General features: G+C 33.6%; 1 protein-coding gene across 1 annotated transcript in view; it reads right to left on the reverse strand.

The window, feature by feature from the left end:
* Positions 1-1,042: 1,042 nt before the first annotated feature.
* Myo81F (unconventional myosin 81F) overlaps positions 1,043-27,544 on the reverse strand; it is a 33,819-nt gene continuing 7,317 nt past the window's right edge. The window contains exons 7-35 of the mRNA XM_074142738.1: positions 26,553-26,717; positions 25,009-25,251; positions 24,791-24,916; positions 22,878-23,117; positions 22,646-22,794; positions 21,753-21,965; positions 21,345-21,514; positions 20,215-20,351; positions 19,857-20,002; positions 18,646-18,856; positions 17,201-17,521; positions 15,648-15,840; positions 15,408-15,562; positions 14,231-14,449; positions 14,005-14,139; positions 13,599-13,828; positions 11,782-11,974; positions 11,535-11,699; positions 10,612-10,759; positions 10,430-10,511; positions 9,706-9,904; positions 9,406-9,542; positions 9,076-9,287; positions 6,400-6,698; positions 6,113-6,320; positions 5,010-5,311; positions 4,210-4,449; positions 1,472-1,675; positions 1,043-1,345 (exon numbers count right to left, since the gene is read on the reverse strand). Coding sequence (XP_073998839.1) covers positions 1,181-1,345; positions 1,472-1,675; positions 4,210-4,449; positions 5,010-5,311; positions 6,113-6,320; positions 6,400-6,698; positions 9,076-9,287; positions 9,406-9,542; positions 9,706-9,904; positions 10,430-10,511; positions 10,612-10,759; positions 11,535-11,699; positions 11,782-11,974; positions 13,599-13,828; positions 14,005-14,139; positions 14,231-14,449; positions 15,408-15,562; positions 15,648-15,840; positions 17,201-17,521; positions 18,646-18,856; positions 19,857-20,002; positions 20,215-20,351; positions 21,345-21,514; positions 21,753-21,965; positions 22,646-22,794; positions 22,878-23,117; positions 24,791-24,916; positions 25,009-25,251; positions 26,553-26,717 — 5,607 coding nt within the window. The 3' untranslated portion in view covers positions 1,043-1,180. The remainder of the gene's footprint in view (positions 1,346-1,471; positions 1,676-4,209; positions 4,450-5,009; positions 5,312-6,112; positions 6,321-6,399; positions 6,699-9,075; positions 9,288-9,405; positions 9,543-9,705; positions 9,905-10,429; positions 10,512-10,611; positions 10,760-11,534; positions 11,700-11,781; positions 11,975-13,598; positions 13,829-14,004; positions 14,140-14,230; positions 14,450-15,407; positions 15,563-15,647; positions 15,841-17,200; positions 17,522-18,645; positions 18,857-19,856; positions 20,003-20,214; positions 20,352-21,344; positions 21,515-21,752; positions 21,966-22,645; positions 22,795-22,877; positions 23,118-24,790; positions 24,917-25,008; positions 25,252-26,552; positions 26,718-27,544) is intronic.

Genomic DNA, 27,544 nt, shown 5'->3' on the forward strand with positions numbered 1-27,544 from the left:
AAAAAAAAGGAAGTTAATAATCCGTAAATCTCATGAAAGTATATTCCTTTAAAAATTCTATCAAAAATTAATCAAAATCACGTACTTTTACAGCCATCCTTTTGAAAAACGATATCCTCATGTTTTTTTCAAAAGGGATCTAATGTCATGTTAAATTGGAAATTATAAAATTGCTAAAGTCATACAACGCCTAATTGAGAAGAGTAATGCATTAAAAATAAATATATAAACAGTTCAATATAATAATATTGAACAGATGAGTATTCGCAATGTCATAATATCATTGGCACAATCCATTCACATAGCACTTTATAGTTCTTCATTCTGCCCAGTTTCTGATTTTCACCCAAATTGTGTTCATAAGGCTTGTTAGAATGTCTTCCATTTAACAAAGCTACTGGCAGACACACACACACACTCCTTCCCTCAGTTTGAATTCTCAGGTTTTTGCAGAGTAATTTTCCTTAACAAAGCTTCTACAATACATTTGAATAAGATATCAAAACTAGACGAGAATTTGAAGAATATACACTTGCTCTATGATGGTAACTATAATAAAATCGTGATTTATAACCCAAAATTATTTAATCATACGTACAAATGTACACAGTTTTTTATTTCAATTCTCGCGTTTAATGAAACTTAAATTATTAATTATAATTTTTGATCAATTCTCTAAACAAATCGAGCACCAGAAAGGTCAATTATTAGCATTTCCGATTTTTGAAAACTCATTGACAATAAATCCCAAAGAACCTAACTCAGTTTATTTTCATTTTATACATTGCTTATATACATGGTTATAATACACAAATGGATGCATCGTTCACTGGTGTCCTCAAGCTAGGGACAAATTACCTGAGACTTGAAATAAATTTTTAAAAAAATAATAAAATAGGTTAAAATTATGTATAATTTTTAGTTTAAAACTTATAAAATAAATATATACTTAAAGTGTATTAATATATGAGAGATATAAATTGTAATCTCTAATTTTTGGTATCTCTAAATCCTTTGGGAGTCCAATAGAGAAAAACTCGTCTCTGTTTAAATAAAAAAAAAAAAGCTTGCAGCGTAACAAGCTATTATATAAAATTATATATAATAAGAAATTATATGCTACTTATCAGTTATATAAATAATGTATAATATATAATACAAAATACTCCCTGCAAAACAATTAACTCGGCTGTGGTTCGATGACTGGTGCAGGTTTGTGCAATATACTGATTGGACGATTCAAATGCCCTGCCCTACGTTTACCGTTAATTTCGTACTTTCTTAGTTCATTGGAAGACTGGAGTACTTCTGTGTATTCTTTAATAAGGTTGGCTACTTGGAATGCCTGAAAATATTTAATTTTTTTGTGTTATATTGTATTTGTTGTTGTCGTTGTCAAAAATGATATTTACACTGACCTCACTCAATTAATGATATTAAGTGTGCACTACATGCAATGAAAAGATTTTACCTGAGAAGTGGTTAGTATAACTTTGCTCTGTTTCTTATCGCTGCCAGTGATTATCATTAGACAGTTCACAGCCGGGCTGTAGGTGAGAATGCTGTCGTATTCATAAGTGACAAGAGCATTGCGAGATCTATGCTCCAACAAGTGCAAGCCAACCTGATCTACAGCCAACCACAGTACTCGAGGCCAGTTGGATGTAAAGGATTGCTGCGAAAGAAAGGAATACATTGTAATAAATAAATTTCTCTGCCTAAACGACTCTGCCTTCTTTTAGCAGATTTCAGATTGCCCATAGATCCAAATATTGGGTACAAGAGGTACTTCGGATATCATTTATTTAATATAGGGCCAATTTGCGCAGCTTGTGTGTCTAATGAAATAGCCCACCTTGTAATAAATAGATGAATATTGCACTTGTAGTAGAACTAAATCTACTGTTATCAGCGAGGTGAGGGTTTCCCTTCGTGAATTTATAGTGCCTGACAAGTTAAACGACTTTTTAAGTTCATAAAATACTGGGAGTCCTCTTTCCTAATCTGCTACTACTAGTTCGACTATTCAGCGTTTTGGTTGGAATATCTCTGTGTAACGCTCTGAAATCCCCACTGTGGTTGCAATTCGAACGGGGAACAATGAGCATTCTTTTTTTCTGCTTGCGTTCCTTTCTTAGATGGAACCTTCCGTCGAACAATCATAGTCATTATACAGGGTGTTCAGCATAAGACTACGGTAACTTCAGGAGGCGATTTTGGGCATCATTCGCAACAAAAAATTCCATATAAACTATGGCTCGATTCGGCTCCGTTTTATAGATATTTTTAATTTTATATTTTTTCAAGGTGTTACTACTTTTTAGCAAACAGTTGTCTATATTTCTCAAACTATTATAGCTGCAACAATTTCAATAAGCTCATTAGAAAGAAGGTTAAATTTTCTTTTAAATAAACTAATTTGTATTCCAAAATAATAATATTAAGTATTTTACTTTGTGGCCCAAACATAAGAAATAGCAAGTTTCTAATTTTTTCCAAAAACGTTTGACTTCATTTTTTTCAAAAACATTTTATATGAAAAAACCGTGCACTATTCAGGAAAAACATCTACATACGATCACCTTTCGAACGGTATACAATAATTAGGGTTATGTTAAAAATTGATGCAGAAATCTGCGATTAATTGCAAAAAAGTAGGCCTCAAAACAGCGTCGGCATTATGAAAGGAATTCACCTACCATAAGAATATAACTGATCAGAATCATCAAATCCAGTACGATTTTTTGCAAACGTGTAATTTAATAATTAATTAATTTAAGAACTATTTTCAAAAATATAAAATTTACATTATAAATAATAAAATAAAATAAAAAGAAGAAAAATGAGTATGATGTTAAATGAGTGTTAGGTACCAATTTCAAAAGAAAGGATTTTCGTTTAACGAGTTTAAATCTGTGTGTTATTCTTTAGTTAATTAAAGAAATATGCCAAATAATGTGAATAAATCACAGATTTTCTTGAACTACTCAATAAACTTTTGGAATTAACAGGTTGTGAAGAGCTAACGAATAAGCCGAGAACTTACTTATCGCTCTAATCTCCAAGTTAAAAACTGACATGTTTTATCCTAATACGGCTTAATAAAAACAAATTAATACAACAAGCAGAAAAGATAATTTAAAGTCTACATTTTCATTAGATATTTAGTTGTCATTTTGCTATCATTATGCCAACGTATTCGAATATTGATTATCGCTATATGTTATACATCTACGGTTTCGTAGATTGGAATAGTGGAGAAGCTAGGCGGGAATATTCTAGATGTTTTTCTGATAGGGTCTTCCGAACGCTTATTAAATTACACGTTTGCAAAAAATCGTACTGAATTTGATAATTCTGATCAATTATATTCTTATGGTAGGTGAATTGCTTTCTTAATGCCGACGCTGTTTTGAGGCCTACTTTTTTGCAATTAATAACAGATTTCTGCGTCAATTTTTAACATAACCCCAATTATTGTATACCGTTCGAAAGGTGATCGTATGTAGATGCTTTTCCTGAATAGTGCACAGTTTTTTCATATAAAATGTTTTTGAGAAAAATGAAGTCAAAGTTTTTGGAAAAAATTAGAAACTTGCTATTTCTTATGTTTGGGCCACAAAGTAAAATACTTAATATTATTATTTTGAAATACAAATTAGCTTATTTAAAAGGAAATTTAACCTTCTTTCTAATGAGCCTATTAAAATAGCTGTAGCTTTAATAGTTTGAGAAATATAGACAACTTTTTGCTAAAAAGTAGTAACACCTTGAAAAAATATAAAATTAAAAATATCTATAAAACGGAGCCGAATCGAGCCATAGTTTATATGGAATTTTTTGTTGCAAATGATGCCCAGAATCGCCTCCCATAGTTACCGTAGTCTTATGCTGAACACCCTGTATAGATTAAGCGAGTTCCTACAACCTGGAAATTTTAACGTCACTTTTAATTTCCACTCTTAAAAAAAAAAAGTAGCGGAAAAGCAGAACGAAACTAAGACACTGAGTAAATATAAACGTCATTCCATCCTAATTAGCTTCCATCATTTTTGTTTTCATTTGCCAAAAAATGTTTATTTGAAAGTAATATACATACTTACCTGTACCTGCAAACGAAGTGTAAAGAAAATGGTACGAGATAAAATTTGCAACTTTATTTTTTAAATTGACCAGTTTACTTCTAAAGAGATGACGTTTAAATCTTACCATAACATCAAATATTGTTGCCCTATGGAATGGCCAACTGCGAATCAGATTTAAGAAAGCTTTTTTAGCTTCTGGCGAAGTCATGCCTCGTAGACTCTGATAGTGAAGCATTATGCCCTCTTGTGGTAAATTTGGCACCAGTCTGGATGGTAGGCAATGGGAGGCGATTGTACGGTAGTCAACATCAAAAGAACCACAGTCGCCAAGCTCTAATTGGGCTTGTAAAGCTGTCAGCATTACCTGCAAGACAAATAAGTCTAGAGAAAACACTCATACAACTTTCTCTAATTGCAATTATTACAATTCTAACAAACAAATTTTCTTAAAAATATACATCACAATAACCCAAAAATTATTTTGAAAAAAAAAATTGTTTAAAATTAAAATAACCGGTTCATACCCAGTTCAACTAAGAATCACATTTTATAGAATCGCGGTAGAACGATTTTACAGAAAATTATTATTTTATTTATATGTTTATTTTTTTAAAAAAAATGCACAGCTGGTTAAATGTTTTTCTTATTAACCCCCAGAAATTGATTTCAATTATATAAATCATTACAACAGTATTCTTCTAATACTTTTAATGTTCTTGAAATTATATAAGGAGAAGGAGCACTTCGATGAGAAGCTCAACGTAATAGTTCCCCCCAAAATCAATTTTCCTATAAAAATGTTCCAAATCAAAATAATAGCTTTAATGAGTTACACATAGTTTCAGAGAAGATCTCGACAAATTTGCATTTCTGATGAAAATGTAATTACTATAAACTAACACAAATGGAAAAATGACAACTTACAGCTTCTTTTTCAGTGACCGGAAAACGGTCAGCTCTAAGTGAATGGAGTAATTGATGGTATAACAATTCCTTTTCTACTGAGTCATCCAAGTCCATGAAATGATCCAAAAATAGGTGTTTTTTAAACAGGAACAGATGATGTGATTTTCTTGTACATTTGGGTGGATTTTGATTGTTAGCCTGTGCATTAGATTGGGCTTGTGAGTTCCTGTACCTTTCCCATTTGGACATGACATCAGCTACTTTCTCATCAGCAACTAGACTTCGTTCAGAACTGCCAAGTACTTCGTATATCGCGTAACCTGAAATATATATATATATATATATATATATATATATATATATATATATATATATACATATATATATATATATATATATATATATATATATATATATAATTATAGAATGATAGAATTAATTGAAAATGTTCAGTTATGTTTAAATTTGCACGCGCATAAAGGTGTATTAGGCAGTGTTGATATTAGGACGCTATGTCACTATTATTTTAGATTTAATACATGTTTCTGCTAACAGGAGAAGTCTTTCTGTAAATCATAATCAGAGCTTTTACGATGTGGGTACTTTGGATTAGCAAATTGTTGGAAGTATATCTACGTTTATGGTAACAGCGAATTAAACTGTAAGAATATTTTAAGACCTAGCTCGAAGCTAGTAACGGAGGACTGCAGGTAAAAATTAAGGAACGTCCCAAGATGATGCTTCTGGATGCATTTTATGGCAATATGGTAGGTAAATTAACCTGCTATTTGGCGTATTCTTTACTTGGCTTATTCCATCGGATCAAGCCAACTGCTGTAACTTGTTTGTAATCCTACCGCTCTTTGATATGAAAAACCAGAAAATGAAAGCCTGTCGTATACAAAAATAAACAGTTTTTTGTTTCGTTTTGAATACGTCAGGAATATCCTGACTGATGACTGTTTCAACAGTTTGACTGATGATTCGAGAACACAGCTAGTAGTTCTGGAAGTGCGGAGCAATGTTGCTGTGAACGATAGGTGATTTAGGTAAACGTCTGAATCGTTAGCCAAGAATCGGATTGTTCTTTTCAAAAACAATAATTTTAGGAACAAGCTTACCCATGGCTGATTTCCTTAAGCCTATTTTTTCTTTGATAATATCAACGACATCTCTTGCGGTAGCAGACGGATGAAATTCGACTGCATGATACTGCCCATCCATGAAGTGAAACCTAGCGTATATCGGTCGTCGATTAATTGTACACATAATTTCTTCTCTTGACGGAGGCCACTGCCTACGACGGGTACCCTGTGTTTTGTAAAGACACTAGAAACCCGAACATAATTATATTAAAACTGAAAAAACATATTACCTGAGACATTGGATGGAATAAACCAATACCTACCTTTTCGGCAAATCTAGCGTACTTCCCTTCTTCTGAGATACAGTCACCTGAACATTTTTTCAAATGTGCAATGAGATATTTACGAATCAACCTTTGAGGTGGAAGTACAACTGAACATGCTAAAGATAGTAGAGCCCAATGTCTTAGATTAACCCTTGAATTCGGATCTGGATGGTCGGTGGTTTGTTTTATAAGTTGGAGATAAAGTTCACCGAGTAGTGAATCTTTCAGCATGGCTCGCTCCGTGATAGTTTGCAGCAGATGAATGTGTTCATCCTCCGCACGACACACAGTGTCACCTATGATGAAATAAATTTGGTGTGAAACACTCAAACGATTTACTGTTACAAAAATTTTCAAGGATGAACGAAATAAATTATCACATATAAAATCGATTGGTCCTAATCTCCTTTATAGAAAACACCACTTCGTCAGCCTCCAAGCAATTTTTTTTTCTTCAAATTTTATTACTTCAAATACATTTGCTCAAGACGTTTCGAACGACCATTCTCAATCAATAAATCATAAATTCCATAGAGATTTATACCCAAATAAAATCTAAAAATGTTTACATATATTTCATTTTTTCTTTATTTAGTTCCCTAAGCATACAACATAAGCGTACAACTTTGAAAAAATCATAAAAATAATTTGTAATTATTTACTACATATACGAGGGTCGTTTGAAAAGTCCGTGCAAAAATAAAAACTACTTAATTTTTTGGGGTAAACCTTTTTTATTTTTCAACATAGTCTCCTTTTAGGCTTATACACTTCGTCCAACGCTGCTCTAGTTTGTTGATCCCTTCCGAATAATAGGATTTGTCCAAGTCTGAAAAATAGCCATTCGTTTCTGCAATCACCTCCTCGTTTGAATAAAATCTTTTTCCCGCCAGCCATTTCTTCATATTGGGGAACAAATAGTAGTCCGAGGGAGCCAAGTCTGGAGAATAGGGGGGTTGTGAAACGAGTTGGAACCCTATTTCCATTAATTTTGCGACCACAACTGCTGAGGTGTGAGCTGGTGCGTTGTCGTGATGGAAAAGGACTTTTTTGTGGGCCAATCGTGGGCGTTTTTCTTGCAGCTCGGTTTTCAAACGGTCCAATAACGATGAATAATATGCACCTGTAATAGTTTTACCCTTTTCCAGATAGTCGATGAGGATTATTCCTTGCGAATCCCAAAAGACAGTCGCCATAATCTTTCCGGCCGAAGGAACGGTCTTCGCCTTTTTTGGCGCAGATTCCCCCTTGGTAACCCATTGTTTAGATTGTTCTTTGGTCTCAGGAGTGTAGTGGTGTATCCATGTTTCATCCACAGTGACGAAACGACGCTTAAAGTCCTGCGGATTCTTCTGGAACAGCTGCAAACCGTCCTTGCAACACTTCACACGATTTCGTTTTTGGTCAAGCGTGAGCAATCGCGGCACCCATCTTGCGGATAGCTTTGTCATGTCCAAATGTTGTTGCAAAATATTACGTACCCGTTCATTCGAGATGCCCACAGCACTAGCAATCTCACGCACCTTCACTCTTCTGTCATCCATCACCATATCATGGATTTTATCAATGATTTCTGGAGTAGTAACCTCAACAGGGCGTCCAGAACGTTCAGCGTCACTTGTGCCCATATGGCCACTCCGAAAATTTTGAAACCACTTATAAACTGTTATAATCGAAGGTGCAGAGTCACCATAATGTTTATCAAGCTTCTCTTTAGTCTCCTGAGGCGTTTTGCCTTTCATAAAGTAGTGTTTAATCAACACACAAAATTCTTTTTCGTCCATTTTTTGAAAATCACTCGACTTCCTCGATTCAAACGAATGCCAAACACAAAGAAATAGACCGATCTGGCTGAAACTTGGTGTGTGTTCTTCCAAGAGATGCTACTAACTAAACATAACCTCGATACGCGCCAGTGGTGCTATCTCTCTGACTTTGCACGGACTTTTCAAACGACCCTCGTAATACAGCCATATATACATATATATATAACTATAACATTTATAATGAGCAATACTTTCAATATCATTTAATATTGCAGGCGGCAGAACTTTAAAAACCTCTGGAGAAATATTTTAAAAGAATGCTGTCTCCAAAGAACTCAAAAACTGTCTCCAAAGAACTCAAAAACAATTTGCTTAAGAAACACATTTCGAATAACAGTGGAAAGTTTTTTGTAGGTAAATAAATTTTTTAGATTGATAACTATTAGGTATGATACAACTGTCAAAAGCTAAAATGGTACCATGATTATAGGAAGAAGCTGCCTAGTGTGAGAAAAGTTCTTAAAGTTATGGGAGAGTAGTTTTAGAATTGGGAGTTAGAATGTTGCTGAAAGAAAAATTTAATATTACGCTCATTGCCGGGAATGATTTTAATAAATGGAAAGAAGTAAAAAGCATTCTGTCTGAAGTTAACGTGAGTGGAACTGAGCTACCCGCGAGCCAATTGCGGTCATGTTTCGCATTACGACTGTAATTTTATCAATGATTGCCTTTGTTTTTGTTTTTAAAAAACTCAAGTTAAAAATTACCCTGGAAAGAAGCGCGATTTTGACCAAAAATTTATTGCAGGGTTCCTATCTGGCCCGAACGAAAATTTGAAAGTAGTTCGAAATTTGCTCCTTACCAGAAAGTAATGTTTAAAGAATTCAAAATTAAAGTGACTACTCACCATTCTGGCCAAGTCCGGCATAATTAAGAATTATGTGAAATATCTGAACAGCAACGTGTTCATCTTGTTCGGGAAGTTTGGTAAGACTCTGGACTAGCGGTTGTCTGGTGAACGCCCAGTAAGTGCCAGAGAAACCCTTGTATGTCTCACCTGTGTCACAGCTAGCTGTATTGTGATCTAAGCGAAATTTTTCTAAACGGTGTTTACTCAACCTAGAAAAAATAGACAGAACTTTAAATATCTGTAAAACATCTTAAAGATTTTTTTAAAAATGTCATTTAAAGCGACAAATCTTACTAGAATAACAAAAAATTTAATGTTAAAACCAACCTCCGGAGAGTATTTCTGATAAAGCCACCACCGGAATCGTGTGGCTTTCGAAGTATCTCACAGTCTACCAGTAATCGCCGACATGTCAGCACGTTCTGATATAGTCTTAATCTATCTTCATTTGTAATCGCTTTTACCTGCACATTAAAAATATCAATTTAATTGAAACACTTGTCCTACAAATTCTCATTTTTGATATGATCTAACCTAATTTCTTAAACTTGAACGAATACAATATACTTCCTGCTAAGAGAAAGTAAAAATCGGGTTTTAACTCCCAGCACTTGCAATGATACTCACAGGTACTTCGTCCACAGTAATCCACGTTGACAAGGCAGGGTAGTAGCTGACAATAAGCGATGCAACCTCAGTCTTCTGTTGAGTTTCGAATACAAAACATCTATGCTGTTGAGCATGATCGTGATTTTCATGTCTCATCAATGTTAAAGTAATAAATGAATCACTCGGGTCCAAAAAGATTGATTCAATTTCAGAAAATCTGCAAAAGTTTAATTAATATCAGTCTTTGGCACGATTTTCGGCATGCATTGTTGGCTTGCAGCATAATTTCCAAGCTCCTATCCTAGGGAATTCTAGAAGATGCTAGGGTACATCTTCCACTAACATCTGGTATAATCTAGGCTTCTAGATCTATTCCGAATAAAGGCAGTACATCAGCACATGTCCCAGACTCCCTCCATATCTCCCTAACAGTCTGCAAAGCCCACACATTCTGTGTCAACTGCTTCAATTGCATGTACATTCTACTTTTCCAAATCAGTAACTGCCATTTAGACAAAATAATTGACTGTTCTGTTGGAGTACCCTAGAACAGTACTTTCTTAACTCCCTCACGAGGTTGATTAGATGACCTCGCTAGGGGATCCATTATTAAGGTCGTTAACATGCCCCGAGCTCCAGAATTGGCTAACTTTATCATTCTTGATCAAAAAATTCACCTTCTCAGTTGCGGCGAAGCTGTTTATAAAATAATTTAATGCTATAAAATGTACTTAACAGGTACCTGAATTCAAAGAGAATGAATTTATCATCAGTCTTGATCAGCATAATACCATTGCAGTTCACGCCAAGAATAACGCTGTTACCTTATAATAAACAAACAACGAATCATTAAAAACAGTGATTATTAAAAAATAATAATAATACATACCACAAAGAAAAAAAAAATAGGTTAAAGAAATTTACCATAAGACCAATATCCACGATAGGTGACAGTAAACATAGTGGTTCCGTAAAGCGGATACTGCATTACACATGACAGATACAGAACTTTGGCCATCATATCTGTCTTACCCGCACCATATTGGCGATGTGCTTGTGCCAAGATAGGAACCTAGGAAATTATACTTCTTACAATTCTAGTATAACTTTCTTCTAGCACAGCATTCAGAATTAAAATAAATTGTTAAAGCTTTTGCCACAAGTTATTTCAGAAACTCAATTAAAAAAAAATATATATCATTACTAGTCAACCAATTTGCTTCGGATTTTTGGAAGCAATGATGTTCTTACTAAGACTATATAAGTGTAAACCCGTAAAATTTAGCAAAGGTACTTTTGAGAAAAGACCACTCCCCCCTTTCATAATACTCGTAAAATATATTTTCACAGAAAAATATTACATAAAGAAATTAAGCTTACTCGTTAGTATTTTTTTTAGACAAGGCTTAACGTCTAACTAACCAATTAAGTTTCAAGAATGGGGGACGGAAGCACTACTTCAACATTTTGCGAAAGCTTTAAAAATTGCTTTACGCGGATCACGAACTGGTTCTCCCACTTGAAGTCCACGATCGTATTCCCTACCATTGTATTGATAAGTCCATAATGACGTATGTGGTACATGAATACATGGATGTAATTTAACAGCACTTACAATAATTTTGCTAATAATTAAATATCAAATGCTAAAAGTTAAATATTGTGAATTTTGTTTCACAAATTTGGAACATACATAGGTTATATTAAGTTATAGTAGATGCAATTTAATAACTAATTTCTTTCATACCAGCTAATTAATGAAAATTAAGAAAGTTGCAGAGTACAACTTAAAATATAGTATAAATTCTATACCCCTAATTTAATTACAACAATAGCGCTAAACTCACCCACACATCATCGCCACGTATCCTGGAAATACGGTAAGGAAGATAAGTTTCAACGTCTGTATAGTACTCAAGGTGACCATGTTCTTTAGGGTTTCCCAAGGCCACTTGAGCTTGCAGACCAGCTAGCTGGACTGCCACCTTCTCACTCACTGGGAAATCATCACTCTACGAAGAATATTTAATTATTTCTATCAGCAAGCATGGACTTGCAGTTAAAAAAATTGAGTATTCCAAACCAGACACGTACCTTGACAACTGAATAAACAGCTTGAGCATACAACATGTTTACTTCCACTGGATCTTGTGAAATTTCCCTCGTGTTGCGGAACAGCCTTTTCTTGAAGATGAATCTATTTTCACCACAACCAAGCGTAGTGCTGTTATTCCTTTTGTTCACTATCATGAACGATGAATTACTAGATCCTTGGTAGTTTTGTTTGCTAGAAAATGAAAATAATTGCAAATGAATACTGCAAATTTTATCCAATTTTTTTTTAAAAAAGGTATTTTACTCTGCATCATTAAATACAATATAATTGGTAGCTATTAAAGTAGGTCTAATGACTAGCCTAGGTGGATCTATATTGTAGCAGCATCTTCTACTTTCTTCAACACACGCAGTAGTAACAATTAAAAGATTAACTAAAATTTTACATACAAAACCATTATTAGGTATGTGGATGCGATAATTAATATAATACCACGTTTTGTTTTTTGTTTTTGTTTTTTTTGAGATATTTTACGAACACGCAACATTTATTTGCTTAAACATTTTTTTGATGCATGCCCAAAAGACCTTGGCAAGGTGTTCCCAAGTCTACTTTTTCTAGGATTAGGCCAACAGAGTCAGCTTAGAATTCGTTCCACTCCGGCTTTGAAATATACCTTAAATGTTATACCTCTTTATCTAATGGTTGTGAGTTGAGCAAAAGGAGCTAACTTATGAACATCTCTAAGAAGGCATTGGAAAAGTGGGATGGGAGTGGCACTAGAAGTGGTTATTGTGACTAGTGGCTCCCAGCTTTGGAACTTCCTTATAGAGTCTGAGTAAATACCAGATGTTGGAATAGGATTTACTCGATCTTGAACCTTATTAGCTTCAGAGATACGAAATTTCTCAGAAATCTAAATTCGTTGGAATCGCTGCAGAGTGATTGGTCTCATCTAGCATCTGTAGGTAGACCTAAGAAGGACGCAATGCATGATGCCCCGTGTCTTGACAAAAAATCTTGACATTCAAATCTTTAACACGAGAGAAAGCTGCATTGATATACCTTCCACTTAAGGGACTTTATATTATTCAATTCTACTATCTATGGAATTACATAAAAAATAAAATACTTATAAAATAACAATTTTTTTGAACATTTGAAATGAACTGTTTTCTTCTTATGCCGTTACAATAGGAAACAAGAATAGTGGAGCAATCAGCAGCCTCGCAATTTAGAAATCATAAGTCAATTGATCAAAAAACAACTTACGCTCCGTAAAACTTAGAAGGAACTTTGATATTCTGTGATAACACACGGGTTTTCATCGTATGTTTTCAGGGCAATAACCTTGACGACTTAACTAGGAAAAACGACGGAACTTCTTCCACACATTCAAACTATAGTTTTCTAAAATATTTTTGTGGCAACAGTACGATCTAGCCCGGTCCTTAGCTCTATGATTTCTAAATAGCAAAGTAGTTTAGAGTTCCGCAGTTTTTCTACATGTTGCACATGGAGGCTACAACATAGTTCTAAAATTCTCGTTTTATGTGTGACAGCCTATATTTAAGGGATATTAAGTGTTTTGAAAATTCCAAGTTTGTAGAAAATCTATCAGCCAGAAGTGCATTTTATAGCTTTCTCAGCTTTTGGAATTTTCTCGAAAACAGCTACGAAAAACTACCATTAAACTAGGCTATTATATAATAAGGTATCACTTTTATTTGAAACATTTTCCCGGAAAATTTATGTGAATATAGTAGTGAAAAGAAAACAATTAAATTATAGAAACAGTTAATAGAAATAATATTAACAGTTAATAAAAATGAAACAATGATACATTTTTACTAACATCTCCCATTGTGCTATCACATCGTAGAGAAAGTGATGTGCTCTAACATGTTCTTCACCATCCGGCCGACTCTGGTAAACTGCCCAACCATCAGTCTTACTTAATCCCAACTTGTCGGCCAATTTAGCTGTAGCATCGCCTCCAGTATCGGTTGGGTGTACGTCGATCGCTTTAGTCCTTCCATCAAGGAAAAAGAAGCGACACACTATAGTTCCCAAACGACGCATTGCCTGAAATAGTTACCGTTATTAACATTAATAAATCTACAAGTAACAAAAGTGGTCATTTCTGATTGAGCAACATTGGCTCAAAAAGTTACGTGAGAAAATAAAAACGTTCAGTACGAGCAAACCTATCTTATTCTGACTATCACGAAAACAAGCCTTATTAGAAATATAACACCTACAGCGATTTCTACAGAAGAAGGTGGATACTGGCGACAAGATGCTTTAGCATTGTTGCAATTATCGATGCACCACTGCACGTATTGTCTCAGTTTTCCTTCACACTGCAAGTTCTTTCTCAAAAAGCAAATAAAATACTGAAAAAATAATTAAATTATAAACAAAACATTAAAACGGTAAACCATAACAAACTTTAGCATAAAGTTGTCTATCTTCTGAACAAAATACCTTAAATAACATTTTACTTGGTTGAAAGGCTACAATTGTCAGACACAGCAGTAACCACAGCCTCTCTGTAGCCTCGGCACTCGGATTGTTCGTCGACTGTCGCATGCACTGTACAAATATCTCATCTCGCAACTCTTCTCTTTCTAAACCAGCACCTATTATAGATTGTATAACTTGAACTTCATTTTTATGTTCACCTTTCATGTATTTACATAAATCCTGTTTTAAAAAAAAGTTAGTTTGTAACTGTTTTTGTTGAATCTAACAAGAGTCACTCAGAAAGTTTTTGAGATATGAAAAAATGATGTAATATAATGCAATAGTTAAACTTTTAAAACAAAAGATAACGTTATAGATCTTATACACAAAGTTCAAACAAACAGGGAAGGGATTAAATTAAGGTAAGCGTATTGGATTCGCACGCGGAAGTCCCGGGTTCGAATCCAACTGCTGGCCCTTAGATTTTCTCTTCCTAGGAGCTTCTTACAGCTCACTGCTGTCCCGGTGGTGGACAGTGTTGTTTTAACGAGAGAACACTCTCTGGAGACCGGCAGGGCACTGAAAAAAGCCAATATCTTCAGATGCTGACGCACCTTAAATCATTGGAAAAAAAAAATGCGACAGTTCTAAAGACTGAAAAAAGTATCAATAAATACGCACTAGCGGTCAACTAATTTTCAATTAGTTTAGAATTCAGAAGTTTCGCAACAAATTTGATTCTTGTCAATACTGTACAAATGTTATTACCTTATAAAATACTAAATTGTAATGCATGGTGAACACGTGATTTCACTCCTCCCGCAGAATCACCCTTTAAAACGAATTTTCTTGGGAAATTTAGTCGGAAAAAGAGGAACGTTTGAAAAGTAGAAAGAAAATTGGTGAAGTGTTTATTGAGAAAAAAAGACTCAGTAAAGTGACTCCTTTAAGTTTGCAAATAATTTTTGGGATTCTTCTTAATATAAACAGGGTTATATTCGTACCGTAAATATTGTGATGGCGCTTTAGTGGAACGCCTAACAACATCTCTTGGCTATATATAGGCATTGATACGACAACTGAAAACAAATTTTGCGAAAAAACATGCCAAGTACTTTCTCATATCTCAAATCTTTCTCGAGTTATCCTCGTTATTTTGAGATAATAAAAGCAATAAAAAAAGGTTACAATAGATTACCCTAAAAATTGAGCAAGCCATATTAACATTATCTGGATCATACATCTGTATATGTGAAGTGGGTATTGTAGAACCTTTATAATAGGTTACCATTTCATATTTCGGCATCATCTCTGTAACCTTATTTTTACGTGTAAGAGTTGCTATAATGGTCCCTGAAAAATATTTCTACTATTAATCTGGCAATATAAGTTACAAATACAATAAAACCAACACAACAACAAGGTGAAAAAAGACTACCTTCTGGAGTTCTCTCGTGAGAGTTAAAGTAAGTCTGGGCGAATTCTACAATATCATGGTAGGTGTCATTTAAGGGCGCTGAAAATAGAGTATTGTCCTGTTCCATTTCCTGTATCTTCTTTTCGACACGATACTTCCGTCGCAGTCCTCGTTCCGCTCCATCCTGAGTTCCATTACACCTCCAATTGGCTACCTAATAATGATGCAGAAAATTCATAAAAAAATTAATAAATAAAAAATAAAAAAAATGGTTGGAACATACATGTAACTTTTCTTTACTACGATTCTCCTACTTCATACTCACCATAAAAAAAAAATACGAATGTTTATTAAATACTGTTTTTTTTTTTAAATCCGTATTAATAAGTAATAATTAATATGTATTAATTATTAATACGTATGTCTTCTGTTAGTATTGTGCTAATTTTATTTTACTTTTTACTCATAATTGTTGAACTTTGGGTTTCGTTTTGGCGGCACTAGACGTATTATTTGTAATTTTGATGGTGGCATAATTAGGTGTAATATTTAGATGACTGAATTTATGTAAGTTTAGAAACAATTGTAAAAGAAATGAAAAAGTTTAGGTTAATAAGCTGAATTACTGAATACTTGGTTGGATTCGTAATACGGAATAATATTAAAGATTAAATCTGTTCTAGCTTGCCTTTTTCTATGCTGACACTATTTAGCGTTGCAGGTCCAAACATTGTTTAACAATCCTATTAATGGCTTTGAAAATCGCAGAAAAAAGAGAATAAAATTCAGTAAAAATGCATTGTAAACAATAGGTATTCCTTAAACATCCTTCCAAGGCAGATTAGGAGGTCGCGCTCATCAAAATGCCTTCGAGTGTTGAAGTGGTTACGACATATTAACGTGGCAAATTTTCACACAGGGCGGTAATAATATTTATACCAATGCGCTAGAATTGATTAATACTAATGTCAATTAGTATTGTTTTATACTAATAGCAATTAGTATTGTTTTATACTAATAGCAATTAGTATTGTTTTATACTAATAGCAATTAGTATTGTTTTATACTAATAGCAATTAGTATTGTTTAAAACAATGTGAATTCCGCATCTCAACACCGCTTAATTACAATATATATATTTATATATAAGACATTAGGATGGCCGAATATACATATTATGCAATATCTAAATGTAATAGGTTTGAAAACATAAGCCAGAATACAAGTAGTTTAACCCGAAATTTATATACTTATATAAATATATTGTACATTTATATATACACATAATTGGCACATTCTTATGGCTGACCGAATCTTATTGTTAGCCTAGTGGCACTTATAACTTTAATCAAATTTGAACTTTCAAGTTAGTCCACTTTCGAGTCATTCTGATCTTTTATTTCCGATTAAACTAATAATTGAAAATCTGCGTTCAATTTTTTCAATTTTACGCTTGAGGTTAAAATTGCTCCAATACAATTTGGCAACAGTAGAGTACTTGCTGCAAGAATAAGGAACGATTTTAATAAACCAGTAAGAAAAGCAAAGGCGCCTCTTTATAAAGTTACACTAACATTAGGAGGTGGAAGGACAGGAGAGACGCCAGCGGCCACTGGAGGCGGCGGACTAATGGGTGTGGGCAGAGGAGTGGGTGAACCGCCATCCTCTCGCGGACGCACGCACTCGTAGATGGGCTCCTGTCCGTCCGATTCGCCTCTGGCTGCTGGCTGCTCTGACGGCGCCAGTAGAGGTGGTGAGTTGTGTGCGGGGGGTGGAGGCGGCGGCTCCGTGGGCTCGGGCAGTGAAGGCGCCTTCAACACCTTGGTGTTCCTCGGCCCTCCTAGTAGCTCGTCCTCCCGTAGTCCTGCCAGCTCTTGCTGAATTACAGTTTCTAACTGAAATAATAATCACAAAACAAAAAAAAAATTAAAAATAAAATAAAATACAATTAAATTTTGAGTTTCTGGTGACATCGTTTTTAAGATTTCTTTGTTCACACATTCACACAGCAAGAGAGAGTGAGGCCAATTTCTTAGGCTCAGAGCCTCAAAACGTATATTTTCGGTAAAATATAAAAATCTAAAAGTTGCACAATCTTAATACCTTACTTTTCTTACTAGAATAGAAGAAGAAAGTAAAAATCTGGTATGAACACTCACACGACTTTCTCTTACTCAAGATTTTTAACCCACAAATTTTGTTCGAAACCTTGAACATTTGAGTCATATTATATTCTTACCTACACTCTTCTTTTTTACCATACATTACATTGAAATGTAACCTTACGGGGAAGCCTACCACCACTCTTATCGACAACTATTCTAAAACGAATTTTTATAGAAAAGTAATCAAATTAAAGTCATAAGTCTATGTATATTTTATGAAGTTTGACTTCCGCAACACATAAAACTACCTTCACAGTAGACACCAAGATATGATTACAGAAAAATGGCATTTTAGAGAGAATCAACCCCTTTACGCAGAAGTACCCAAAATCAAATTTACAGGGAAAAGTACAAGTTGTACATTAACATGTTTATAATCAATCACTGAAGTACCCAAAATCAAATTTACAGGGAAAAGTACAAGTTGTACATTAACATGTTTATAATCAATCACTACACGAAGTATAAAGAAAATCTCAAAACCAGTGTACTGATCAGTAGACTGTCAGTACATTCCACTGATTAGACTGTTACACTATACCAATATCACTGCTTTTTTGGTACTCAGGGAAACTCAAAATGGATATTTCCGGCGAAATCTCAAAATTTAAAATCTGTACGCATACAATATATCCGGCCAGCTGTTTTTTGTTTTTTACAATTCAATTACAATACTTTTATTTCCCAAAAACCTTCTAAAAAATTAATTCTGACAAAAAAAAAGAAAGATCTACATGTAGTTAGTAAGGTACACGAATCTACAAATTTATGTGGTTTGGAGCCATTTTCATATTATATAAGATATATAAGATATCTTTCTCTTTAGAAGGAGTACGTAAAATAAAAAAAAATACCTCAACATCCAGATCAGATACTAGTTCATTCATTTTATGTCCGATTTCATCTATTATATGATTTTTTGGAGAATTGCTGGTCTGTACATCAGACAAAAACGCAAATAGATTGTCTAAGTCCACAGATTCTCCTCCGCTCAACGGTTCGACCAGGCGGTGATTTAAATGGGTGGCCATCTGCGACAAAGCCACTGTGTCCGCTTCCGTCACACTGCATAAAATCACAAATCATAAGTGATGGTTTAAAGTCAAATCTTTGAATAGAGTTAACAGTTTTACCTGCAGGTAATAGTATGTAGTTAAAAATCCTAAATTGTTTTCTTATTATTATTGAAATACGTGGGTCCGAAGTGAACCTGTGCTTTGGTTGATTTTATGATCGTTTACAGGATTCTTATATTTACTTCATTATTGAAATACGGTCTCAAAATCCTACGACTACGAAACTACAATTCTTCGACATTGTTCTGACCGCGAGTAAGAGAATCAAACTCAGAGCGGAAGATCGCAAAAATTTAAATTACAACTTCAATTCGCAGAATTATATTCATACAGAGAGAGCGGAAACGGGCGGTAGCGCCCGAGCGCCGAAAGGTGAGGCTCGCGGTTCTAGCCAGCAGTCAGTACGGCCTAGAGCGTGGGCAAGTAATAGTCTTGGGATCGTTACTCTGCGTCTGAACTCAACCCGCGAGCGAGAGGTGGCTTCGGAGGACCCCGGAGGGAGAGAGAGACCTTTTTATTTCCTTTATTATTTCCGTATGTTTGTCAAGAGATTTCTTTTTTGTTCTTCTAAATAAATTTCTGTTTTTTCGTTGAATCTTTGTTTCCTTACTTACATTCCCCCTCACAATACTATATATTTTTTTTTTGCAATGTACTGCCCAAATCCCGAGTGTGAAAAATAACGATCGAGCAAAACTGCTTAATTACTAATTTTATTTTCATTTTTGCTTATTATTTTTTTAATAAAATCACAATTAGTGTTTAAAAGGCCTCACATTTTTAATGAAATGTCAATAAAACTTTATTCTGCAAAGTTGTGTAGGTCACACAAACTTAAAATTACAGTAATATTTGCATACGGGGTCGCAAAATTCCTCTAACAAAGTAAAAGTAGTATAGCAGTAAAAAAATAAAAGAAGTGTAGAAGTAAGAATAAGTAAGAGTAGAAGTTTTCTTCCATTTTTTTAAATTTATATACATTAGATTACCTTCGTTCGTTCTCCTCAGTACTGGCACGTTCTAACCATTGCTCTTTAGCGACTTGCTCTTCTCTTAATCTTTTTTCTTCTTCAAGTTTCTCCCGTTTTCTCATCTCTTCCTCTACTCTACGCATTTCTCGCAATGCTAAAGCAACCTACAATAAGAAAAATGCTATAATTTCATAATTTTTAAAGCTCAACGTAACAGCACTGGATAGCACGAAACAATGCGTTCAAGTCCCAGTGGAACTGTTGAAATAGGGTGATTTGTTAGCTAGCTCTTATGAATACTATTCGTTTTAATTTCAAGCTTTGACAAAAATAAGGTAAATGACCTTGAAATTATTGTAACAATCAAAGCTCATACCTCACGTGCAAAGACACCTCTCAGATGAGACTGTATCACAATAGCTGCCCTTCTCTTTTTCAAGAAACAAAGGCGAAGTTTCCAGCCACGAAATGCATGCTGTATTTTCACTACTGCATTTCTCGTAACCACGTATTCTAAAAAATTCAGAGGAGATAAATATTTTCATGAAAATATGCAGACTTCTTTCTCTTATTGCAATGATTTATACAATTATAATTAAATAATTTTTAATTTTATGCTGATTACTGAACATTAATATATCGTTATATTCTAGCTAGTAAAAAATTTAGAAAATAAAATTAATTAAATCAATAAAAAACACAGCATTCGCTTCCATAAAGAGGTGGCCCCAACATTTAGAAGAACTGAAATTGTAGCGAAACTTTTAATTCCTCTCCTATGCATATCGGAGTAATAATGGAGGGGGAGGTTATTAATGGAGCACACTTAAGACTCCTCAATAAATAGGTGTTAGCATAGGATTCTCTAGGCTAATCATAGTGCTCTCACTTTGGCTTTTACAGAGATGCTTAAGGTTGCAATCTTCCTAACAATTACATTAGTAGTCTGTCTGTATATTGCACTCTCTGTAACACTTTAGGTGGCAGTTATTATTATCATAGCTAATATTGTGAAGGTATTTGATCCGCAGATATTTGTGTCACAATCTAAGGAAAAACTTATATAATCTTCAAAAGTTGACTGAGGAAAATCTTTCAAATTAAAATAAAAAGTCAGGATACGCTTGGATAATACAGCAAGTTCAAAAATAACCCGTTGCTTTTTTTTTTTTTTTTTACTGTGAAAATCTTGAGACACTTAGAAACAAAGTCGAGCAAAAGGGTACTTCCGAATATTAGAGCTTGACTAAAATCTTACTGTCAAACTTAGATTTTCTGCTATTTTCCGTGTTTCAGTTCAGCTAATCAGTCTAAAGCCCACTTGTTTAAGCCCAATAATCTCAATGTAGCCAAGCGGTTAGTGGCGAGGATCGCTAAGCTAATATGTAATGTGGTAAACTAGGCATTACATAACTTTTTCTATTTCTTTTTTTTATACCAATGTGAAAAAAAAATCAGATAAAACAGCAACAGAAAGTTCAAAGTAATGAATTTTTAGATTCTAACCCTTGTAACAATAATAGCCCTTCCATATTTTCTGTATTAGCAGTGCGCTAGCTTGGAGAACACTATTCCTCATGTCTTCCAAAGGCTCGTGGGCACATCCACGAAGAAATACTTTTGACTTGCCCAACTGCCATTCTTTGTTATTAATGGAATAACGCTTCATTAGGTCACTAAGCAAAAATATACTATTTGAATAATTATTCAATTAAACTCTTAACCTAAAAACTCTAAACTTTAGAGTTTAATTCAATTAAACTCTAAACTCTAAACCAGACAGAAATGTTATGTATAAAGAGTTTGAATCAAACTGTTACTACTCACACAAACCACAAACTTTTTAATTATAGTAACAAGCCTGATATGTAAGAAATAATGTTTCAGAGTACTGTAAAGTGCAATGTCCCTTACCTGATAGCAATTCTCAAATCAGAAGCACGCTTAACTTTTGAGAGGCATTTGTACCTTAGCCAAAACTGATCTATAGGCATATGGATTGGGTACCCTTCTTTCCGAATTCGGATTATGTCCAACATTCCTAGATATTTTAATTGATCTAAGACTAGTTTTTCATCATATTCATTGGCGCATTTTTTCATGTTTGGTTTTATACAACGAACATACCTAAAAATGTAAAGAAATACACGACTTATTAGCAATTAGCTACACTTATAACTGGCAAACGTTTACAGCTCTATCATCAATCCTGGAAATTCTTACTTCAATTTCACGTTAAAGTATTGCTAAACGTATTTCCATCCAAAAAATAAAAATAAAATAAAATAATAATTATTATTATAAAAATAAAATATAATTAGATTTACTTCACAAATGAGTAAGGCAGTGATTTTTTTTATATTCGCGTTCGTATTATAAATGATTGCCTCTTGTGTCAAACAAGAATTAAAAAACTCTTCCATCAAGAGACAATATCAAATTGCATAAAAAGAAAAAACATAAATTGTAGTGCACTGTGCAACTATTCTAGCGACTGATGAGTCCGAGAAGAGCAGAGAAGTTATTGTATTCAAGAAATGTATGGGTTTTCAAGCAATTATTGAAATTATTAAAAATATTTCAAGCATTTAGTTAACTATTTTTTATTAAAATGTGAGAGGACTTAATGGTAAATTGACAATATCCGAAGTGTCCAAATACTATCTTAGACTTGATATTATTGTCTAACCTGACGCCTGGATGTTTGATATTATTATACTTGATATTATTGCCTAACCTGTCTGAAGTTTTATCGTTCAGAAATTGGACTTATACTGTATAAGAAGACTAAGAAATTGAAGAATTACCATGGATTTGTGGCTTGCAAAACATCTACAAGAGCTTGTAGTTGGTGTCTGAAGGTGTCACTGACAGTAGGTTTGCCTTTACTGGTACCTCTCGCAGCCAGTGTCATTCCAGCGGTACCCATTCTGGTGGACGTTGCTCCAAGTAGATCCTAAAATACAAAGTTAATGAAATATTTACAATAAAAATTAAAACATTGGCATACTTTATACATTCAAACGTTTGTATTCAAACCTGGTATATCGTTAACTCCTGTACAAACACATTAGTGGATCTACTCATGAAATCAAAGAACACATCCTGTTGAACATCTCGATTCTTGTCCACAAAACCTTCCACAGAATATGTTACAGTTCCAGCGTAGTGGTCAATACCAAATTCTTTTTCCCATTTTCGTCGATCGTCACCTTTCACATACTGAGGATGAGATTCAAATTCTGCGTGCAAATTGACCAGATAAGCACCATCAGATCCCTGAAAAAAAAAATCAGGTATGAAGGATAGAAAATATGTACTAGAGGAACGAATGTAATAATTCCTTTTACTTTAGAAATAGAAGTAAAAAAGCTGATGAGACAACATTTTGAATTTTTTTTAGCAAGTTGAAAAATTTTGGTTACACTCCTAATATTATTAATAAATCACCAAGTACAAACAAACGCTGCCCAAACTCAGACCTAAACAATAACCCTTTGTATAAAATACGAAATATAACTTCTAATTTGCAATTCTATTGTAAAACATCACCTATGCATAAATCGTACAGAAACCTTAAGACGGACTGTGCTTCATTAATTGTATTTCACTATTTTTGCCAATATTTTAATGTTCATTAACATTATAACAGACAAGCACACCATGTAACCTTTCTCACTCAATCAGCAAATATGGTACGGTCCGGAAACATAATTGAAGTCAAATTGTTTACAACAAACTGATTTTCTCTAAAAATAGATGAAAGTCCGAAAAACCGATCAGTCAATAAATAAGCTGCTATGCTGGAAATATCAGTGATAAAAACGCCAAGGACTCTAACGGAATAGAGGAATTACGCAATGTTTTCGACAACAGATTTGCCGTAGACTATCCGATCTCAATTGATCCCTTAAACATTACAGCTTACAATTTATTTATTTAAATATGTGTGTTTTTTTGTTATGTCATTATTAACTTCTGAAAAATAGCCATTTATGGAAATTTCTTTTTCAATGCATAATATGGAAACTAAATTTAAATGTTCTTCGCATAACATAAATTTAAAAATTTCTATGCAGTTAAAAAATTAAGGAAATTTATTATAAGATCTTAACTTTTATTTAAAATATATTTCAATATGTCAGTACTTTATCAAATTTAAAAAAATATATTTTCTGGATTTAGTATTCGTTTACATACATGTTCATTACAATATTTTTAAAAATGCACTGATGGTTTTCCAGTTCATTTTTTCTATTTCTTGTTCAAAATCATGATTAATTTGAAAAATAATATTGGGAATATTAATTAAATATTAACATTAAAATACTAATTTGAAAATTAATATAATGTAAAATGTATTATGTGAATCGCAAGTGAATGTTTTAGGTATATTTTTAAATCCTTTATATTTTTTTATCCATCAATTAAAACGTTGAAATGTGACATCTAAATTCCTTTGCCAGGTTCTGTGTTAATTTCGTTCGTTAGTTTCAGCACCGTCTCACTCTTATTATTACAATCAACTGACTTGTAATTATCAATTTGAGGATCACGCAGGTTTAGGAATTCCTGAATCGAATTAGGAAAACTGAACGCTTGTACAATCTAGCGAAAATCGCAAGAATTACTTGTGAAGCAGTTAGGTGGAGGGATGTAAAGTGATAATTACATCATTGTAAATGCTGTAATCAATCTAAAAATTAGATAAAATAAAAAACACATTTTTCAAATTAAATTGAACGTTTGAAAACATAATAATTATTACATAAAATATATTATTTTAATACAAGCGTTATATTCAAAGTCGTCTCGATCGTAGGGCCGGGTACATAACACCCACCGCACTACACCCTTCCTTCCAGTTGACCGGTGATTAAAATGTGTAGATTCAAACCATGATTGAGAATGTAATCTTAAAAATTAAACAAAACTTAAATGAACAAACTTACTTTAGGCATGTGACATTGTTCAGTGAGCAGTTTCAGAATGCACCTGGGAGGCTTCTCTATCAGTTCTAGGCAACACGTGTTGTCAGTGAATTCAATATGCGAAAACTGTATACCTTCTTGGTGATACTTAAGACAGAAAGAAAACCTGTTCAATATTAATTTTAAGACAAATTGCCACTTTAGGCTGATTAAGATAAAGTTAAAGCAATTAGTCTTACAATGTCCTGCTCCAAAGCGAAAACATAATGGTTAAAAAACTTGTGGAGTTTTTCATTTGTATAATTGATACAGAGTTGTTCAAAAGAGTTCACAGCAAAATTTTCAAAACCAAAAATATCTAGTACTCCAAGGAAACGGGATGAATCGAGGCCTGGATTGGTACACGTGTTGATGTGATTTACCAGCCAAGCAAAAGTACGCGAGTATAGCGCTTTTGCCATTGCGTGTCGGTTTTCTTTAGCCTGCAACCAAGAAATTGAGTTTTAGTACATCAATCTTCACTTTTTATAACTATTCGTTAGTGGATATGTTGTTTTCACGGAACGTTTTAAACTTCGACAATGGAGATTCAGTCAAACAGAAGTTTCATTTAGACTGAATACACGCTACACATTTAAGGACGATCACTTTTACCTGCACTATTTTCATCAGAGAAAAATCATTTTAGAACAGTTCAAGCGAAGGCGTGTGATTTTTGGCATCCCTCTAAAATGCCATCCTAATTATTATTTTTTCTAATTAAGGACGCATGAACATCTGAAGTCATTTGCGACAGGAACTTCCTTGAAGTGCACCGCCAGCATCCAGACAATGTTCTCTCGTTACCGACAACACTGTCCATCACCGAACTGTGGACTATAAGAAGTTCTTAGAAAGACAAAATCTAAGATCCACTAGCTGGATTCAAACCCCGGATCTCCACGTGGGAAATCAGTTCGCTAACCACAGCGCAAATCCCTTTCCTCCATCCTAGTATTGCAATCGATATTAAACAAATGTAATGTTAATATCAATTAAAATTATAGTAATAACTCCTAAGTTGAAAAAAGTAATTGTAGGATATTCGCGTTCACTCAACTATTTTCGTAATTTTGAAAACCTAAACCAACAATTTTTGCAACCAATTTTATTCTTATTAATCAGTGAAAACAAGTGAAAAGGTTTACAGATGCCGACGTTTCAAAATATTTAATGTCTTTTCAAGAAATATAGATGTAATGCATTTTAAATACATTGTTACTTAGAACGTCTGTAAATGTAAACTTATTAATTTTGTACATTGCTACTGCCAACTTTACATATTGCGTTATTGACAAAAAACAACTTGCATAATAAATAAACAAGATAAAATCACAAAAAAATAAAATAAAAAATGAAGTAAAATTAAATAAATAAATAAATAAATATAAATCTTAAGTTTTGACAATATTTTATTCTTATTTAAATTATACCTGAATAATTAAATGAATTTTCTAATATTTTCTATTATTACAGCACAATGGGATTCCTCTTGTAAAATAATTTTTACAAAAACTTTTCTCGAATCTATCTTGTCTAAACTAATACGAAATTTGAACTTTAAATTATTTGCGAGTTTCCTTTTTAAATTTATGCTGGCTACACAGCGAATAATTAAAAAAAATAATAAATATAAAAAAAAAATTTGGGACCTCAAAGCTTTTTTCAGAGAAAATTCTATTTCAAAAATTTCACGTCTACTTTAAACTAGTGTTTTGTAAATTAATATAAAACTTTGACACACTTCCTGAAATTTGAGGGGTATTTCTGTAATGTTGCCTCTGACGTTGATCTGTCTGACAAGAGAAACTTGGATCACATCTTCCACCTGAAGTCCAAGTAGTTTGGAAACAGTGGCCAGAATAGACTTGTCATCCTCCGTTAACTGGCATTTTTCACCATCTATATCCTGGATGAAATACAAAAAAAGGTATAATGTGTGCTTACATAACTACCACAAGAGACATCCCTTTAATTAGTCCGATTCGGTCAGATTAAAAACAAAATGAATTTTAATAAATGTTTCAATAATTTCTCGCCTGCTATACATCTCTAAAATAGAATAACTTTTGTAGGAAGCAGTTCAAGCTTTTCTACAGTTCATACTAATCGGCATGAACTTAATCTTCCTGCAACTCAAACAATGTTATGTTATGAAAAAATTATTTTAGAAATAAAACCAGAAAGAGTATGTTAACTCTTCTCTTAATAACTTCTTTTTATGGCTAAAATTCAGTGAAAAATTTAGACAATTCTTTTGGTTTTTGAAAACAAAGTAACGACATCAGCTCTGTCCGCGTCTTTAATCGCCATTCTACGAGGATTGGCTGAAAAGTAATGCACACATGCAAGGAGAGGGGGAAAGAAGTGTTATCAAGTTCGGACAAAAAGTATATCAAAGTACAATTCTTAAGCTTCACAATTATGTATTACTTTTCAATGTAGTCACCATTAACGCTAATACATTCCTCCCAACGTGAAACAAGTTTCTTCATTCCGTCACTGAAGAATTCTTTTGATTTTTCTTGAATCTCTTATTGAAGCTCTTCGTTCGCGCTCTGCAAGCATGTGTGCATTACTTTTCAGCCAACCCTCGTAGCTAACCACAAAATCCACAGAGCTCATACCCTATGAATGAATGTGAGCGCATCACATGCCTGGAAACTAGGTCACATTAAAGGGTTAAAAGAGCCTGATTTGACAAACCTATTTTACACCTCATTTCCCGATACCTCG

Source organism: Rhodnius prolixus, unplaced genomic scaffold, assembly GCF_049639745.1.
Source record: "Rhodnius prolixus isolate KJV_2025 unplaced genomic scaffold, Rpr scaffold_12, whole genome shotgun sequence".
Classification (NCBI taxonomy): domain Eukaryota; kingdom Metazoa; phylum Arthropoda; class Insecta; order Hemiptera; family Reduviidae; genus Rhodnius; species Rhodnius prolixus.